Here is an 18,271-nt window from a genome sequence, read left to right as displayed (position 1 = left end):
TACACAAAAGTGGTGCATGTCATGCATGACTCATGAGTCACTTTTTAATGAGAAGCTTGCCATGTTTGCCATCCATGTTAATCGAGGTCTCTTACATAAAATCTATGACAAATTGAGTGTACCAAATGTTTTCTAATTCAACACCTACGTACTTACCATGTTACATGCATTGTCACCAACTTTTGGATAAAAAATCTATGAAATCACGCTCACTATATACTTTTATTGGCATTAATATTGGAGTTGACTGCCCTTAAAAACTAGGAACTATTGTCTGATTTTATGAGAATGCAACCCATGTGTTATGGCAATAAAAAGGCCTCCCAGACAACATTGTAAAGTCGCATAGAAGAGAATTTTTAATTTTTTAGATATATGAGGTGGCAATTTTATTTATTTTTCTTAATTCAAAAGTTACAGACCTACCATAGAGAATGAGGGATAATGTTAGACCTTTTTTACTATAAATACTAAAAAATGCCAATTAAGTTACAAGGCTCTTCGTATTTTGGCAAAATTCTTAATAAAAAGTATAAGAGAGTCTTATACATACACAAACGTAAAACACTAAAACATCAATCTTACTTTAGGTCTCTTAACAAAAGTTCTATGAAAATTTGAATTTGGACCAAATGTTTTCTTGTGAAACACCTAATTATCATGCATTGTCACCCACTTTTTGATGGGAAATCCATGGAACCTCAAATAACCTTATCAAAGTCAAAATCCGTAAGCTCTTTTAGTTTCCTCACTAAACTAACAACGTTAGTGTAAGAAGACCCACCTGATTTTGTTGCTGCTTGGGCTCTTTTCTTCCACTCCATGGCCTTCTCTCTAATCTCCATCCCTTTTTCTCCCTCCATCAATTCTCTCACAAGCCCCTCAACTTTTTCTCTCTTCACATCCGTATCAATCTCCATCCCAATCCCCCACTTGTTGCATGCGTAAAAGCAATTGGTTTGTTGGTCAGCAAAGAAAGGCCAACAAATCAGTGGCACTCCCCCACAAACGCTTTCCAACGTAGAATTCCATCCACAATGAGTTAAAAATCCTCCAATTGAATGATGACTAAGAACTCTTTCTTGTGGACACCAGTCTGAAAGGAATCCTCTTTCTTTAGTCTCCTCCATGAATTCCTTCGATATGATCTGATCTCCACCATCCACAAGATTTGAGCGTATGACCCATAAGAATGAATACATGCTATTAGCAAGTCCCCAAGCAAATTCACTCAATTGGTCAGAAGTCATTATTATTAGGCTTCCAAAATTCACGTAAACAACAGAATTGGGCTCCCTTTTATCTAACCAACTCAAGCAGTCATTATCTTCCTTCCACAAGTTTGATTCAACAGTCTCCAGCTTTGTTTCTGGAAGTTGTTGATTAAGCATAGACAGTGGACCAATAGTGTAAAGATTGGGATACTTAATTTTGATGGCTTCTAAAACCTCTTCTTCCAAATCATCAAACGTGTTCAGGATAATAGCCCTAGCTTTCACAGCATTTTTCACTGATTCTAAGTTGTAATTGAACATTATGTCATTCTCATCGGTGGACCGAAGAAATGTTGGAAGATCTTTCAATCGAATCCCTCTCATTTCTGGTATCCAATCAATGGCAGTATCAAGATATCCGTTACTCAAGCAGCCCCCATCTACGTACAAGATTGAGACAAATAAGTGAATAACAAAATGTGTAAAATAAATATAATATATATATATATATATATATATATATATATATATATATATATATTGATTTTATTTAACCTTTTCTTTATATACTACCTAAGAAATATGTCTTTCTTTTTTCTTTTTCTTTTTTTAATGTGAAAGCTTAGAGTTCTTCAAGTACTTGACTATTTTTTAAATGTGTAAACTTCTCATTTCAACTGCATCAGTAACTATTATAGGAAGACGTCCTAGCTCCGACCTGAAAAATTAAATTTATTTCCCAAACCTGACCCAATTCTCTTTACCCACGACATCTTGAATAGTATGCGGAGGTTTCAGGTAAGGGTTTTGGCCATCCCCTAGGCAGACCCAACCGAAAGTTTATGATATAGAATGCTTTTCCCACCGACATGTCGGTGGTAAAAACTAGTATTGTCTTACAGTACACATGCAAACCCACTGCAACTATGTGTATAGGACAATACTAGTTTTTGACTTTTCCTTTTCCTAATGGGTTTCACTTTAAACACATTTTAAGAGTTATTTTGAAAATTCTAAACCACCACGAACTCACCAGATTATAAAAATGGCAGGTCGGTTAAAAATTTGGATAGTTTCAAATCGGTAAAGTGGGTGAGTTAGTTTTAGTTATATATTGTATACTAAAATTCTAAATTTATTTTTATCATTTACAAATAAATTTAAAAATTATTTCCTCTAAATCATATAAACCATTGAAGAACTTTCAACAAAAATATAAATCATAAAAAAAAAAAAAAAAAAAAAACAGGAATGGTCCACTTTCTCATAAATCAAAGTACAGTATAAGTATTTTCTAATTTTTTTTGGTTAATCGAAAATTTTATTAAGAGAGAAAACAAACTACACAGGTAAACAAGCCTCACCCCAAATAACAGAAACAAAAGAAGGGGCCTGTTATCAAAAAAAAAAAATTGAATCATTAGACCAACCCGTATATATCTTAGCATGTGCTTTTCTTTCTTTCTTTTTTTTAGTTAATACTGAATCATATATGCTTAACACTGATTGGGAAGCAACAAATAAAGAGGACAACAAAAAAAAATTAGCCTCTATCAATCATACCATTGTGGCATAGTTAGAGATATACCTTTCAATGGAAAATAGCCTCTTTCTTTAAGGTCTTCATAGTGAAGATAACCCAACATACCACAACCACTAGGAGTGAAGAGCATCACCTCCGGAATGCCAAATTCTTGGGCAGCCTTTAAGGTAAAGCCCATAACCCCATCAGAAACTATGCAAGAAACTGGAGGCACATCTGATGAAGCATTATTGAGTTTTTCGATAAGGTCATGGAGTGAACACAACCCATCAACAGGCATGGTTGTGCATAAAACTGGGAGGTCAAGTATTCCTCGCTGGTTTGTTGAAGGCAAGCCATCTGAGATTGTTTCAAACCTGAAATCATCTAAGCCTTTGACAGAGTCTTGACCTCTAGACTTCACTAAGCGATTGTAGTTGAACTCTGTGTGGACAAAGGTGATATGAAAGCCTTTGGAATGAAGAAGTTTGGCAAGTTTTAGCATAGGGTTTATGTGGCCTTGAGCTGGAAGAGGAATACAAATGGCGTGGGGTTTCTTCATTGTTGACTCCGTTAGAAGCAAAAATGGACAGTGCAAAGTGGACCTTCTTCAAGTTCAGAATTAACCAAACGCGTGCTGGATTGGGTTTGTCAATCATTCGTCGACATGTGCAGTGGAATCACAAATAATTGCTGGCCTTTGTTGGATATATATATATATATATATATATATATATATATATATATATATATATATATATATATATTTCTCAGATTAAAAGAAAAAAAAAATTTAACTTGTGACATTCACTTTTAATAATAACTCTTTATTATTAAATCAAAATAATAGTGTCAGTTTCTTTAAGGCATTCTCTCTCCTCTTCCCATATGTATGTTAAAATACTTAATATTCTAAAAAAAAAAATACTATAATAGCAAACCGTTTTTTGTGTAAGCGAAAATTAATCTTTAAATCTCTTATTCAACCATCAAAAATTTTACTAGTTGAGTTAAGTAGAATCAACCTTTTCTAGATCCTAAATCTTGGTTACAAGCGAATTTACTTTATGTCCAGGTTTTAATACACCTAGAGCTAATCTTTGTACTTTCATATTCAATTTCTCTTTTTTTATTTTATGAGTTTATTAAACTGGAACAATTAAAATTAATTATCGAACTATAATAGTATAAGCATTAAGATTTATGTATAATCAAAATTTTAGTTTGGAGCGATTAATTTGTTTCTTTGTTTTTTGTTAATTTGTATGGAACGAAATAGAAAAGGTAATATATTACAGTTTCTTATTAAGATTTATATGTGAAAAAAACAATCATTTTTCATCACCAAGTCGATCCAACTAGTAAAGAATCACCAAGTCGACCAAAGGTGGCTGCACTTGTTGTTCAGGGGTTTAAAAAAATTATATATAAAAAAATATTTTTCTATTAGTTTATTTTATGCTTAAAAATATTTTTGCAGACATTGACTAAAATCTTGTACACTCTTATCATAGATTAGTATAACCTAAAACTAAACAACAATTGGACACTTAATGTATTATTTATGTTAGTGATTAAAGAAAAAAAAACAGTAAAATTAGTAATTATTCAAATATTTGATTGGTTAAGTCTATACTTAGTGTAATACTTATGTATGGATGGATATGGATGTGTTGGTTAATAAATGATATAGTGTCAGTGAGTTGCATTTCTTCATTTAGTTAAAAATAACTTTATAGCAATAATGACAACCACATAAAAATAATAAATTTTATACAAACTTAAAAAAATAAAATGGTCACACCTAGCCATATTGACAATGGATAATAAAAACTAATAATGAACCATCATGTAACAATTTTAAAATGAGAGGTGCTACGTCCACAACATTTTTACAACATTTTTACAACAAATCATAGGTGGTTAGTTGTTATTGGTTCAAATTTGAACCTAACACTAAGATTACTTTTTTGCCCCAACAATAACAACCAGTAACATCCTGCCACTTAGGATTTGTTGTAAAAATATTGTAAAAATGTTGTGGACATATCATTTCTCTTTTAAAATATAAGATATCATAGAAGGAAATTGTAAAATTTCATATATATATATATATATATATATATATATATTTTGTTGATAAATCGATATATTCAAATTCTTTTTTATTAATTTTTTTAATTTAAATTTCCTAATAATTCCCCTAAAAAAAGTTTTGGAGTTGCCATTGAAGTCAACCCAACTATTAAAAATAGCTTAAAGGTAAGAGTGATAAGATTAATATCTCATTTTAATCCGACCTCTTATTAACCTATAGTCATTTTTAACCCATATTCGAGTAGGTCAAAATTGAATACTCGAACTTGATCCGTTTGTCATATTTTAACTGAATTTTTACACATATAGACCAGTTGTAGTGATCTTGTCATATATATATGCCACTAGAAAATTGTATGTGAAATACTAAAATGACACAATTTTACCTTGAATTTATGTTAAAACTAGTCAATAACCTTCGCGGTGCTCGAAAAGCTCAACAAAACATCATATTCTCTACTTAATTTTTAAAAGTAATATAAAATTGTTAATTATAGTAATTATTATTATTATGATTGTATTATTGTATATAAAATTATGTATTCTACTATTTAAAATATGTCGTAGTAAGAGATTCTATTATAAATCTTTATAAAATTTAATTTTAATCAAAAAATATATTAAAATAATGATATAAAAAAAGGACAAAGTTTAGTTACAAAATTGGTTGTAACCTAAGATTATAACCTTACTCAATATCTTTTTATTGAATGTGAATTTTGATAAATCCACTATTGGATTATATTTTCTTCTTATATCCTCCATGTTTGCAAAATTTCTAGAAATTAAAGATCAATAACTATGAGGTCATCAATAAATTATTTAAATTTCAAGTTTTTGTAATTTAAAATTATGTATAAAATATAATCTTGTAAATCATATATTAAATAATATCTTATTATTATAAAATTTTATATATGTATTAAAAGTATAAAAAAAACATATAATTCAATGTTTAAATTTTTAAAAATATAGTAATATTAATAATATTGAGTAAGATTATAACGGTAAGCTATAGTCAATTTGTCAAGTAAACTTTGTCAAATATATATATATATATATATATATATATAGACTTTCGAAGCGGAAAAAGCGTGAAGTTTTCAGATTATCTGTGAAAAGTACGATAAAAAAAATTGTTTAAAAAATAGTTTTAGGAATAGAATTTTCAAATGCAAGCCTGATGGAAAACATATCCGACTTTGCGATCCGTCTGAGCCAATAGGAATAATTTTTCATGCGAGTCATGTGACTATTGAACAGGAAGATAAACCAATGAGAGTTTTGTCGGTTTGTGCAGTTAGGATTCAAGGGAGGATGATTTCTAATTAGATTTTTTTTTTTTTTTTTTTTTTTTTTTTTTGGAGAATCAGACTACTACTTTTGTTATGTTCAACTTCCCATTAAAACATGATTATGTGCGGGATTATGTTAGAAAGCTAAATAATGGGCAACTTACCATCACCACGTGTTTAAGATATAGCAAAATAATGAGGGAAGAAAAGACAAATGATAATACAACTATTACAGGCTTACAGCTGCAACAACAAGTTTCAGTTATATGCTACAAGTTTTGGCCATATTATAGATATGAACCGAGCTAGACTTTAGACTTAGAGGAGCAAAATTTACACTAAAAATTTTCTTTACTTGTAACTAAATGAGATTATCTTTTTATAAAAATTAATGTTTATAGTTCCTTATGTTATTTATTTAATTAATTTTCAGATGTTTCATCAATTTCAAATCTTATAGCTCTACAAATTGAGAATTAAAAGGAATATGTAAACAAAAAGAAGATAGGAGTGAAAAATTCTTAGGCTACTAAAAAAAAAATTACAAAATCATGCATTAATGCATGTGATTAGGCCCACTTCAACACATAATAAACAAATGTAAATTTCTTTTTGTGAACAATGACACATCAATTTATCAAATTTATCTACTAAAATTTGTAGCTCACTCTAAATATATATTGAAGACAAAACTTAGATATAGTATTTTTCACCAATCTAACCATACACACCACTCAGGGATATTAATACTAATTTATTGTCAATATCAATTTTGTACTTTAACTAGTTAACCCCTTATAATGTTTTCAAGACATCTAGAATTCAATTCTTCATTTTCGTTGTAACTATCAATTTTTTATAAAAGAAATACTAGTAATTTATTTAAATAACTATTCAATTTAAATACTAACACTATTTTATTCACAAAACCTCTAATACGTTTTCCAAAAAAAGAAGGAAAAAAAAAAAACCTCCAACGTTTCAACTTTCAAGTTAAACCAATTTAACAAGTTAAATATTAGAAGTATTTCCTTAAAATTTAATAGCCACACACGTAGCCCACTAACTTAGCAAGTCAAAAAGTTGTATTTCCTTAAAAATTAATAGCCACACACATAGTCCTCTTCGTTACCCACTCAATAACTTCTAGCACACACAAAAATGAGCTAAGAGTGAGTGAGAGTAGTCTAAGTATGAATCATTCGTCTCTCTCAAAGAAACACTATTCTAAGCAAAGTAAAGTGTGTGATTTTACATATATTACAGTGTCTGGTAAATTTTTTTGAGTTACTTTCTCATTCCTTAAGAACAATACAAAATGAGATGCTAAAAGGGTTTTCTTTTTGTATCTCACAGTTCAAGAATGTGTTACTTGTTTTGGGGATTTTGCTATTGTTTGCCCATGGAGAGGCAATCAAACAAAGTGATGGGCTTATTTTTTTGGTTGGGTTCTAAGGGTCAATTTGTTAACTTCTGGGGAGAGGGGGAGCCAAGAGTAATTATCTTGGACCTAAATGTTAAAAATTCAGAATATATATACTATTATGATTTATTTGGGGGAGAGGGGGTCGAGGGGTTAATTACCTCTCTAGTCCATGAACAGCTCCATCCTTAATTAAAGAAGATAGTTACAGAACTAGAATTTAAGTTCAAGGGGCAAAATTTAAAAGAAAATATTTAAAATCTAGCTTAATTTACTCAATTGCCCTTCATATTTAATAATATTTTGAACCCACGACTATTGAAGATCAATTTGTTTCGCTGGAAGCTTTGCCAAATCCACCTTGATACAAGTTTGTTTAGAAATTTGATTTTGAACTCTTTATTACGCTTAGGTTTCTCCATAATCTCAATTAACTACAAGTTTATACTTCATGAAAATAATGAATAAAAATAATTAATTCATATTTATTGCAATCAAAGTAAGAGATTATTCTAAAAATATAAATTTATACATCTAATTTAATTTTTTAAAATAAATTAATCTAAAAGTGTTAAAGAACATAGCCATGAAAGAGGGGAAAATGAAAAAATATATTTTTTCACAATCTTCACACACATCCATAATAGATGGGGATGTCCATCTTGTAACACATGAAAGTAGATGTGAAAAAAGATATGTGAAATAGTGGATGTATAAAAGTTAAAAATTTTGTTATTTAAATAAACATATATATATATGTGTGTGTGTGTGTGTTTTCCTCCTCACCTTAATAATTCAAACTCTAGATCTCTCATTCAATAATAAAAAACATATATACTGAAATAATAGGAATCCACTAACATGTCATACTCTACTCAATGCAGCCATGTCAAGTTCTCTTGTTAATAATCTTTTCTATAACTTTAAATTTTAGTTTTTTGTATTTTCAAAATTCATTAAAATCGCTTGGAGAGGACTAAAATGATTTTACTGACTAAAACTTCTTCTTCTTATTATTATTTTCAAGAAGGCTAAAACTTGTTATCATAATTATTTGATTGCCAAAAGTTTTTATATGTTTTTCACTATCATTTTAACCCCCCAACCCCCACCCCGGCCCCGTGAACCAAAAAAAAAAAAGGAAAAAAAAATGTCAGTAATAAAAAATGGAGAGGCAAGAATTAAAAAATCGAAGAATCGTCAGACCAGGTTTAAAGGCTGCAAATAACTGAATATGTCACAATTGCGGTCTTTTGTTTAATAATTGATTTATAAAGTAATAAATACCAAATAAGAACAGCTATCCGACCTTAGCTCAGTTGGTAGAGCGGAGGACTGTAGTGGGCTTACTCAGCAATCCTTAGGTCACTGGTTCGAATCCGGTAGGTCGGATTACTCTTTTATTTTTCCCCCCTTCTGTTAATTATTAAAACTTAAAAGATGCCGTGATCTATCATCTTTGATATAAAAAAATAAAATAAAAGATGCCCAGCCCACTTACATTATTATCTCCTTTTTTTTTTTTTTTTTTTATTACTCACTTAATTATATTATTATCGGGATTCAAAAAAAAATTACATTATTATTATTAACATTATTTTAGATTCGGACAAAACTTAGGTACTGTTTCTTAAGTTTCATTCTTAAGATTCAATCATATGGCTTCTTAATTAGAAAATACACTTCTATCTCATGAAAATATCTACATGTTAAAATCTTAATAGGGGAACCTAAAGAACAACACCTAAGTACTATTCCTAAGTCTTACTCTTCAGATTCATGCACACTTTCTTTCTTCTTCCTCTTAGCATAAGGTAAAAATACTATTATACAAACATGATGCCCCAAATGAATACAATCCCACTATCAAATCTAAAACCTTACAATTAATAAGTATTAATTTTTTCTTAATTTTTTTATATAATCTAATATTTTAGGTTATATAAAAAATTAAGAAAAAATATAACCTTATATTTTAAAAATTATATCCCATATTGAAACAATGATAAAAATAATTAATATGTTCCCATCAAGAAGTACAAGTATACATACATACATACATACATATATACATACATACATATGTATATATATATATATATATATATATATATATATATATATATATATATATATATATATATATATATATTTGTGATGTAGCTACAGCGATATTACACCACTCAATATTTTTTAATTGGATGAAAATATTAACAAATCCACCGTTAGATTACATTATCTTCGTATATTCTTCATGCTTGCAAAATTTCAAGGTGATCAAAAATTAATAGCCATGTCATCGATCAATTGTTAAAATTTAAATTTTTGTAGTTTAAAATAATGCATAAAAGATGAGTTTATGGATCAAATGGTAAATAGTTTCTGATTGATATGAAAATTGGCATGCATGTTAAGAACATATAGAACATGTAATTTAATGATTGGATCTTCAAAATATTAATTCAATAACAAGTTATTGAGTGGTGTAACATTACTTAGAGTTACACCAGGTGTAACTTGAACCCAACTATATATATATATATATATATAGGACTATTAACAATGGATATATTTCTAAAAAAAGAAAGATAATGAATATGGAAATGTGAAATATAAGTATAGGAAGGAAATTATTTTTCATGTTAAGTTTATTTTTGGTAGTCTAAGTTAAAAAAAAAAAAAAAAAAGTGACAATGAATATGAGAATATGTTCTTTAATAAAATGAAATATTGTCTTTTGTCAAATTTTCCATAGACAATTTTGGTAGTACAAGTTAAAAAAGAAAAAAAAAAAACTCAAAATCAATATGAAAATATGTAGCATAAAATGTAACTATATATCCCATTTAAATGCAGAAAGGTCTTCTCAAAACCTCCCTAGTTTGCAAAAATGGGAGAGGGTGGATATATAACTATAGGATATTATATCAAGATTTGCACATACAACATCCATTCACAATAATTATATCCTTTTTAGATAGTCAATTGTCCATATTAAAATGGTCCACTCAATAATGCTACTTTTCTTGGTACCTTAGCCTTCCAAATAGTATTCCAAGGAAAATCCACCCACTAATGGCCATTGAGGTGGCTCAGAAAGACCAAATTTTAAATTTACCATTCTTGGTTAATTTGCCACTCAGTCTATCCTCCCCTACTATAAAGGAAGGTTAGAATATGAGAGTCTCATCTAACTTGAGCTACAAATGCTTCAAAGAACTAAAAATTGTGACATTCCAATTTTTTCATCCTCAGGAAATTATGAGTAAATTGATCATTCATTATCCGTTGCTATACTAAATAAGTAAGAAAATTTGAAATCTTTCCTTCAATATAAATTCACCAGATCAATGGCCATGCCAAAAGTGCAAATTTCTACAATCTCCTATTTTAAAATGGATAAAATAGGAGAAGGAATCCCATACCCCTTTTACACTCTTCGGATTGAGATCAAGTGCAATACTTATGAATGATTGAGATTGATAGTTAAAAAAAGAAACTTTGAATCTCAACCATTGATTAAAAAAGATTAAGAAAAAATTTAAGAGAAGTAAAAGGTGAAAGTTAAAAAAAGTGAAAAGTGAAATTTTTTTGTGAGAGTAGATAGGGTGAATTGCACCAGATTTTAATCCACACGTCTCCATTACCACACAACAAATGATTCTATGATTGCTTATGTCGTCCAAGATCCCCAAGCCTCCTCTTTTTAAGAGAAGTAAAAGGTGAAAGTTAAGGTGATTACTTATGAGTTGCGAGTTACAAATTACAATTGACCTCCCTCCCCCTTTTTTATTTTTGGTTTTTTGGTTTGTTCACACCTTATCCTCCAACCTCTAGAAGGCCATAAAAGGTTTTAGAAAATGCATTTCTAATTTTCTTTTGTGATTTAGAATTGTTTAGATTTTGTAAATGTTTTAATTTGTATATGCGAGGTTCCAAAGCAGTTTAAAGAACTCACTTCGTTTATTTTGATGTAAAATATTTGCAGGAAAATATTTTTTTATTTTACAATGCTTGTTTTGCAATAAAATATTTAGTCAAAAGGAAAATATTTTCGGTCAACCAAATCAACCTAAACAAATTTGTGTAAAATATATTACAATTCAAATTTTGGTAAAACATTTTATATTTGCTCACTAGCCTTCATCCCAATAACTCTCACCCTCCCTCCCTCCCTCTCACGCTACCTCTTTCTCTCAGTTCTCTCATAGTCACAACCCAATGTTCCTTCTCTCACCCATTAATCTATCTCTCCCAAAACCTACTAGTGGCGCCACCCATTGACCGGCATCACCCACCGACCAGCGGCACCCGTTGACCAGCATAACCTCCCGACCGGCACCACCTATAGACCGACTCCACACGTCCTCCCTCCTCTCGTCTCTCTCATGAAATCGGATCTGACTTCTAAGTGGTGGATTAGGTTTTTGGTGGCTGTTCCAATTTTGCTAGTGGCTGTTCCAATTTTGTCACTACTAGATTTGCTAGGTTGTTGGATGTTTTTTGTTGGGTTGTTGGATTTTCAGATTAGATTCTCTATTCATGGGTTTTCTTTTCAGGTTTTTTATCTAGTTTTATGGGTGGTTTTGCCTTTTTGATATAGATTTTTGAATTGTCAGTGGTTTTTTTTTTGGGTGGTTGGTCATGATTCAGTGGTTGGTGCTTGTTATTTTGGTAGTTGGGGGCAGTTTTTTGAATCTCTGGTGGTGGTTCTGATGGCTATTTCTTGAGTGATTGGTAGTGATTTGGTTATTGGTGGTGATTCTGGTGGCTGTTGGGTGCCTGGGTAGGTGGATGACGGTGGTCGATAAGATGGGATTACAGGATATGTATTTGCAATGATTGGTGGTGGCTGATGGGGTTGATTTATATTTGCAATGTTTAGGTCACAATTCTTACCAAACACTTGCAAATATTTTACATATAAAATATTTTATATTTGAAAATATTTTATGTCGAAACATACGGAGCTTAAGACACTAACCAATTTAGCATAATTTACACAATCCTATATTACCTATTTGAAATCTTCTTCTTTTTAATTTTTATTTAACTCGGTTTAAACATAAAAATTCAAATGAAAACATAGATATAAACTTCCATTAAGCTGTGAATTTCTTCTTAAAAAAAATCTGTGAACTTCATGGAGTGAATACTATATTTTCAAAATATTATTACCAATAAATAAATGATAATCCTCATTATATTCTTAGAAAATTTACAAAAAAAATAGTAGTTATCTAAAGATTATTACATACAAATTTACAACTAAAATAAAAATCCGCGCCAAGCAGAGTCAACAACTATTTTTTTACAAAAAATTATTGATAACCAACTAAAAAAATACCCCCCCGTCAAGCTCAATAAACTAACAACAAAAAGTTTAACATTTGATTCTCTTTTGAATCAAAAGATAATCAAATATTCTCAAAAAAAAAAAAAGACAATCAAATTATTAATTTCGAAAATTTAAAAATTTATTTACTTTGATCAAAATTTTAATTAATCAAGGATAATTCAGTTAGTTCAAATTTCTGGTTAAAGTCTTTTTTAGCGAAGTCTGTTCCTTTTGCCTCTTCATTAATAAGCTCGACTTTCTTGTGCAATACAATCAAAACCCAGTTTTGATTTGAACTCACATAGACAGACCGCGAGTCATAGGACGAGACCAGCAAGGATCCCATAGCTGCAAAGATTCTGTGAAAGAGACAGAGACAGAGAAATGGGAAAAGTAACTGTGGCAGTGATTGTGAGTTTGTGGCTCATTTCTGTCTCCATTCTTGTTAACCGCACAGTTCCAGAGCCTTACATGGTAAGTCCCAAACTCCAAACCCCAAAAGAATATGAATGATTTTGAAAAATATTTCTGATTTTTTTTTTTTTTCTTTTTGGGTTGATTGCATAGGATGAAATATTCCACATAACTCAGGCGCAACAGTACTGCATTGGCAATTTCAGAAACTGGGATCCCATGATTACCACCCCTCCTGGCCTGTACGTCCTCTTAAACCTTTTGCATTTCTTTTCTAATCTGTTTTTTCTTTTTTCTTTTTTTTGATGAATTTGAACTTCCACTATTTTATATTTGAATTGGGGGTACACTTGAATGGACAATTTAACAAAGAAAGATTGAATAAAATGAGAGATTAAAGTTGGTCATATTTAACTTTCACTTTGTAATTGGTATAGACCTAGACATCCTGGGTTCAATTCTTAGTATGAGTTCTCCTGGATTATCTAATACATGGTTCTGGCAGGTGGGGTCGTGTGTTTCTGTGGTTTACTCCCTGGGTGGTCCAAATGGCACTGCATTGGTGAGGTTCCACGTCCAAAAAAAAAAAAAAATTGGTGTTTCAATGTGAACTATCTACCTTCCTTTTGGAAACTTTTTTATTAGAATTCGAATCTCACTAAGACTTGGATATGACAAAAACTTGCACTACTTCACTAGAACTATTAGAGGGGAGAAGAGAGCATTTTGGTGTACCTTGCGGTGCTTTTGGAATTAGGATCATTAGCTATTTATTTTCTTGCTTTTCCAATGGATTTTCAGTTGAATGTGGCTTCTGCTTTGGTTGAACTTGTATTCTGGGCTAAGGACAGAAAAACAATGAAAAGATTGGATGGAAGTGGGGCTGTAGGTATTATGAATTATAATAGTTGTTTGTTACCATGACTATTTATTGATAAAAATATAAGCTGCTTGAAAATTGGAAGTTGACCTTTGCTATTCCAAGAATGATTTGTCTTGATATATCATTTTATGCATATGATGGGATATCAACTATTTTAAGCTCAATGGGCTTGAAATGCTGATTTTACCATGTTGGCTTAATCCTATATGGAGCAAATATGTTGATAAAGGAATTGAAACATGCAATTTAAAACTTCTGCAGGTACTATCTTTCACTTGTCCATGTTTATAGTACCAGAAGCATCATCATTTTCTGAAGTCTGCACCACTGCCTTTCTTCGAACTGTAAATGGTGTTTTGGCAGTATTATGCAGTATAATTGTGTATGAGATAATTACCTTCTTGAGACCTACTCTTAGTGAAAGAAAAGCAACAATTTTTGCAGTGGTCCTAGCTTTATATCCCCTTCACTGGTTCTTCACTTTTCTCTATTATACAGATGTTGCATCGCTGACTGCAGTGCTTGCTATGTATCTTGCATGCTTGAAGAAGAGTTACTGGTGCAGGGCAGTGGTAAGGCACTCAACTTAAGTCTTTTTCATGAACCATTAAATTTGTTTGAAAATCAATAGATTTACATCCTCAAACAAAGAAATAAATAATTACATTCTAGTGGTAAAAACTAATTTCATTTTGTTATATGTAGCTTGGTGCCTTGGCTGTTGTCATTCGGCAGACGATTATAGTTTGGATGCTTTTTGTTGCATGCACTGGGGTTATAAATATTACTCTGGTCCGTCCAAGAGATAATGTAGAAGAAAATAATATTGACACAGCAATCAGGAAAACTAATAGATCAACTTCCAATGATAATGTTACGTCAAACTCAAATTTGAGAAGGAGAAAGTTCAGTAATGCCTTGGGTACTGATAAACAATCTATGCCTAGTGCAAGCTTCTTTTCAACAAATCACTCATCAAGTTTGTTAATTTTATTTATTTATTCATTTTGAGGATCAACTTGTTAGTTTGTAATGGATGTAATCGTGTTATGTTATGATGAAAGTTAATTTACTAGATTAACTCTCTTTTTTCTATAAACAATGGAAGATAAGCCTGCCAATATTGTAGCTTGCCAAATTGGTTCTTTCTGCCTCACCATCTATACTTTTTGTTCTTGATCCTTATGATTCAGTTACTGGCGCTGTGTTGTAGGTTTGCTTGATGAAGTTGAGGTCATCCTTTTAGCATTATGGCATAGGAAGTGGGAGCTTTTGGTTTTCTTTAGTCCTTTTCTCATGGTATTTGTGGCTTTTTTAGCTTTGTCCATTGGAATGGAAGTGTAGTTCTAGGTATTGTTCATGTTTCTTACTCCTTTTAACTTTGAGGCATATGAAGGGCCTTTGTTGCTTGTCTCTCACTGTATGTCCTGATATGGCAGGTGCAAAAGAAGCTCACACAGTTTCACCACATTTTGACAGATCATGTATTTTGGTCTGGTTTCTGCTCTTGCTGTGGCTCCTCTACACTGCAGTATAGGCCAAATTATGGACATGTTCCAGTCATTTTGGAAGAGAAGGCCCACCAGTTTCTTTCAAATGCTCATTGCTGTTATTGCTGGCTTCTTCTCTGTACATTTTTACAGGTCAGAGAACCAGTTAGCATCCTAAGCAAATTGCCATAGGGACTTCTTCATTTGTCTGCTACACCTAGTTGAACTTGATGCTTTTAGAGTAATATCAAAATAAACTTAATTGAAGAAAATGCTATTCATGGTTTTGATCTGTGAATTTATGTGTGTGAATTGGGTTTTGTTACTACTTGTGGTTTGTCTACTAAAGTAATCTTACATGAAAGGTTTTTTTTTCTAGCGCTTTTTGCAATCTCACATCCTTCTATGACCCTTTTTGTTCTGTAAAACTTTTTCTACATGTTTATCTAATCCAAGGGGGGAAAGAAAGTAATATTTATACTCTGAAGTTTTTGCAATCTACTAATAAATTGCAATTAATGACGTACTTTTTGTTTATATTACTGTTTCATCACATGGTTATTTGACTGTTCAGCATAGCCCATCCCTATCTTATAGCTGACAATCGGCATTATCCATTCTCTCTGTGGAGGAAGGTCATCAATGTTCATTGGTCAATGAAGTACCTTCTAGTCCCGCTTTATGTTTATTCATGGTTTTTCATCCTCAGCACATTGGTCTAGTACAAGCTCTTATCACTTATTGTCACAGTACTTTTTTTCCCCAACATTAACAGAAAATGGAGCAAATGAAAACATGGTTAATGAATCCTGCTTTGGCATCTATCATTGGCAGGAAAAGTTCAGAGGAAGATATGGATCTTAGCATTTTTCTTGGCTTCTGCTGCGGATCTGGTACCTGCTCTATTGATTGAGTTCAGATACTACACGATACCACTATTTCATGAACTCCATTCCCATATTAGTGATTATCAAAGCTGGCTTCTCATGGGACTTATATATCTAGCCCTCAATGTCTTCACAATGACAACTTTTTTGTTCCGGCCTTTCCATTGGGACCATGAGGCTGGGATCCGGAGGTTTATATGGTAGGGAAGTATCTAAGAAATGCCTAAGGGAACCATCATATTTTAAGACAAATCATTTTTGGGTGGTAAGTGTTTTTCGTATGGGGATTAGTTGGAAATAGGGTTTTGCATGTTTTGGAGGTAGAGAAAGGAGGGTGGAATTCTTGAGTGGTACCAGTAGTTTAGTTTCACCTATGCTACAGGTCGTGATTGCTATTTGTCAAGTGAAACCTATGGTACTAGTCATTTGTAAACATGGCAAGATTTTTATGAAAATCAAGATATGAATCATAAAAGCCTCACAACTTTTTTATTTTGAAACTTTTTCTTCTTATTTGCAGCTGATATTTATTAGAATCCTGGTCATTACATAAAACGTTCTTTGAAAAGCATACACAAGTGTTCTGGAGTGCAAGACCAACCAGACTTCCACGCTATCACTTTGTCCCCTTTTCTTTTTGAAGTTGTTGTATTAAATTTAATTGTTCTTGAAAAAAAATAAAATTATGTGTTTTTCATTGGTTAATACACCTATGTATTTAAATTTAATTAGGAACCTAATATATTGCACCTATGTCATTTCGTAAGTGTAATTTTCACTAGAGCTTATGTGTATAAAAGTATTAATAAAGATCAATTTATGAATGCCAATAATTTTCAGATATTGATAAAATTAAAATTTTAATAACAATTGAGACTGGGAGGCACCTAATTGCTTCTTGAAAATAGCTGGAACCTCTCTAATATCCAAATTTCTCTACCTATGTATATTTTGGGTTTGAACTTCTCTAATAATCCTATGGATTGATCATGTGTCCAAATGATTGATAGCAGCTTTTCTTCCACAAATATAACTTTATAGTGTTATGCAAATAACTTTTTGTAATATTTTGTAAATATGAAATTTCAGTGATACTAACTTTTTTTTTTTAATCAACAAAGATACTAATTTCAAGAAAACAACTTTCTTGAAAATATTTTGAAACTAAAATAAAACATATTGGTTAGAGAAGTGCTTTTTTCCAATATATTGAATGAGACACGAGATCGACATGTGATCAATGATGGACACGTGTTGTGTTCGTAACACATCTAGTACTCAAAATGCATTGGACAAAGACCCCTGTTTAATAAGAGATGGTAAAACTAAATGTACTTTTGAACCACATGTTTAACAAATAATACTCATTTTCATTGAGGAAATTGCTAGAACACCAAAAATGTATATTTTCATAACCTATTACTTATTCATAATGTAGTGGAGTCTAGATGAGGTGAATGCTTGTGAGATGGTATGAAAAAGTTAGTACACTGCTCTTTCATTAAGGGCGGAAAATAAAGAGGGTTAACCCCATCAAAAACATTTAAGAAAGTAAATTAATATGTTGAGTGAAAACTAAGTACAAATACTAATAAAAATGTGAATGCATAATCTCGAAACTATTTAGTTTTAAAAAAAAATGAAGAAATCATTCCTTTGGAAATATTTGACATTGTCATCTATTTGATAAATTGCATGTATAAGAATG

At 31.0% G+C, this 18,271-nt stretch overlaps 1 protein-coding gene, 1 non-coding gene and 1 pseudogene across 2 annotated transcripts; 2 read left to right on the top strand and 1 right to left on the bottom strand.

Annotated features, from left to right (window-relative positions):
• Positions 1-509: 509 nt before the first annotated feature.
• LOC142642733 (7-deoxyloganetin glucosyltransferase-like) lies at positions 510-3,416 on the bottom strand. The gene is made up of 2 exons (XM_075817151.1): positions 2,803-3,416; positions 510-1,654 (listed from the first exon to the last, which is right to left on the bottom strand). Exons 1-2 carry the CDS (start codon positions 3,296-3,298, stop codon positions 702-704), a joined length of 1,449 nt encoding a protein of 482 aa, XP_075673266.1. The 5' UTR covers positions 3,299-3,416; the 3' UTR covers positions 510-701.
• A 5,439-nt stretch (positions 3,417-8,855) lies between these two features.
• TRNAY-GUA (transfer RNA tyrosine (anticodon GUA)) lies at positions 8,856-8,943 on the top strand. The gene is given in 2 exon segments: positions 8,856-8,892; positions 8,908-8,943. It is a non-coding gene; the product is annotated as a tRNA-Tyr (tRNA).
• Positions 8,944-12,932: 3,989 nt separating this feature from the next.
• Positions 12,933-17,063, top strand: LOC142642384 (dol-P-Glc:Glc(2)Man(9)GlcNAc(2)-PP-Dol alpha-1,2-glucosyltransferase-like; annotated as a pseudogene).
• The last annotated feature ends 1,208 nt before the right edge of the window (positions 17,064-18,271 follow it).

The sequence above is a fragment of the Castanea sativa genome, chromosome 7 (genome assembly GCF_040712315.1).
Source record: "Castanea sativa cultivar Marrone di Chiusa Pesio chromosome 7, ASM4071231v1".
Lineage (NCBI taxonomy): Eukaryota > Viridiplantae > Streptophyta > Magnoliopsida > Fagales > Fagaceae > Castanea > Castanea sativa.
This window is presented reverse-complemented; position numbering and strand designations above follow the sequence as displayed.

Coding starts and splice junctions, on each gene's coding strand:
- LOC142642733 (XM_075817151.1), bottom strand. CDS start 3,298: ATGAAGAAACCCCACGCCATTTGTATTCCTCTTCCAGCTCAAGGCCAC. Junction 1,655..2,802: donor AGGCTATTTTCCATTGAAAG/GTATATCTCTAA, acceptor TCTTGTACGTAG/ATGGGGGCTGCTTGAGTAAC.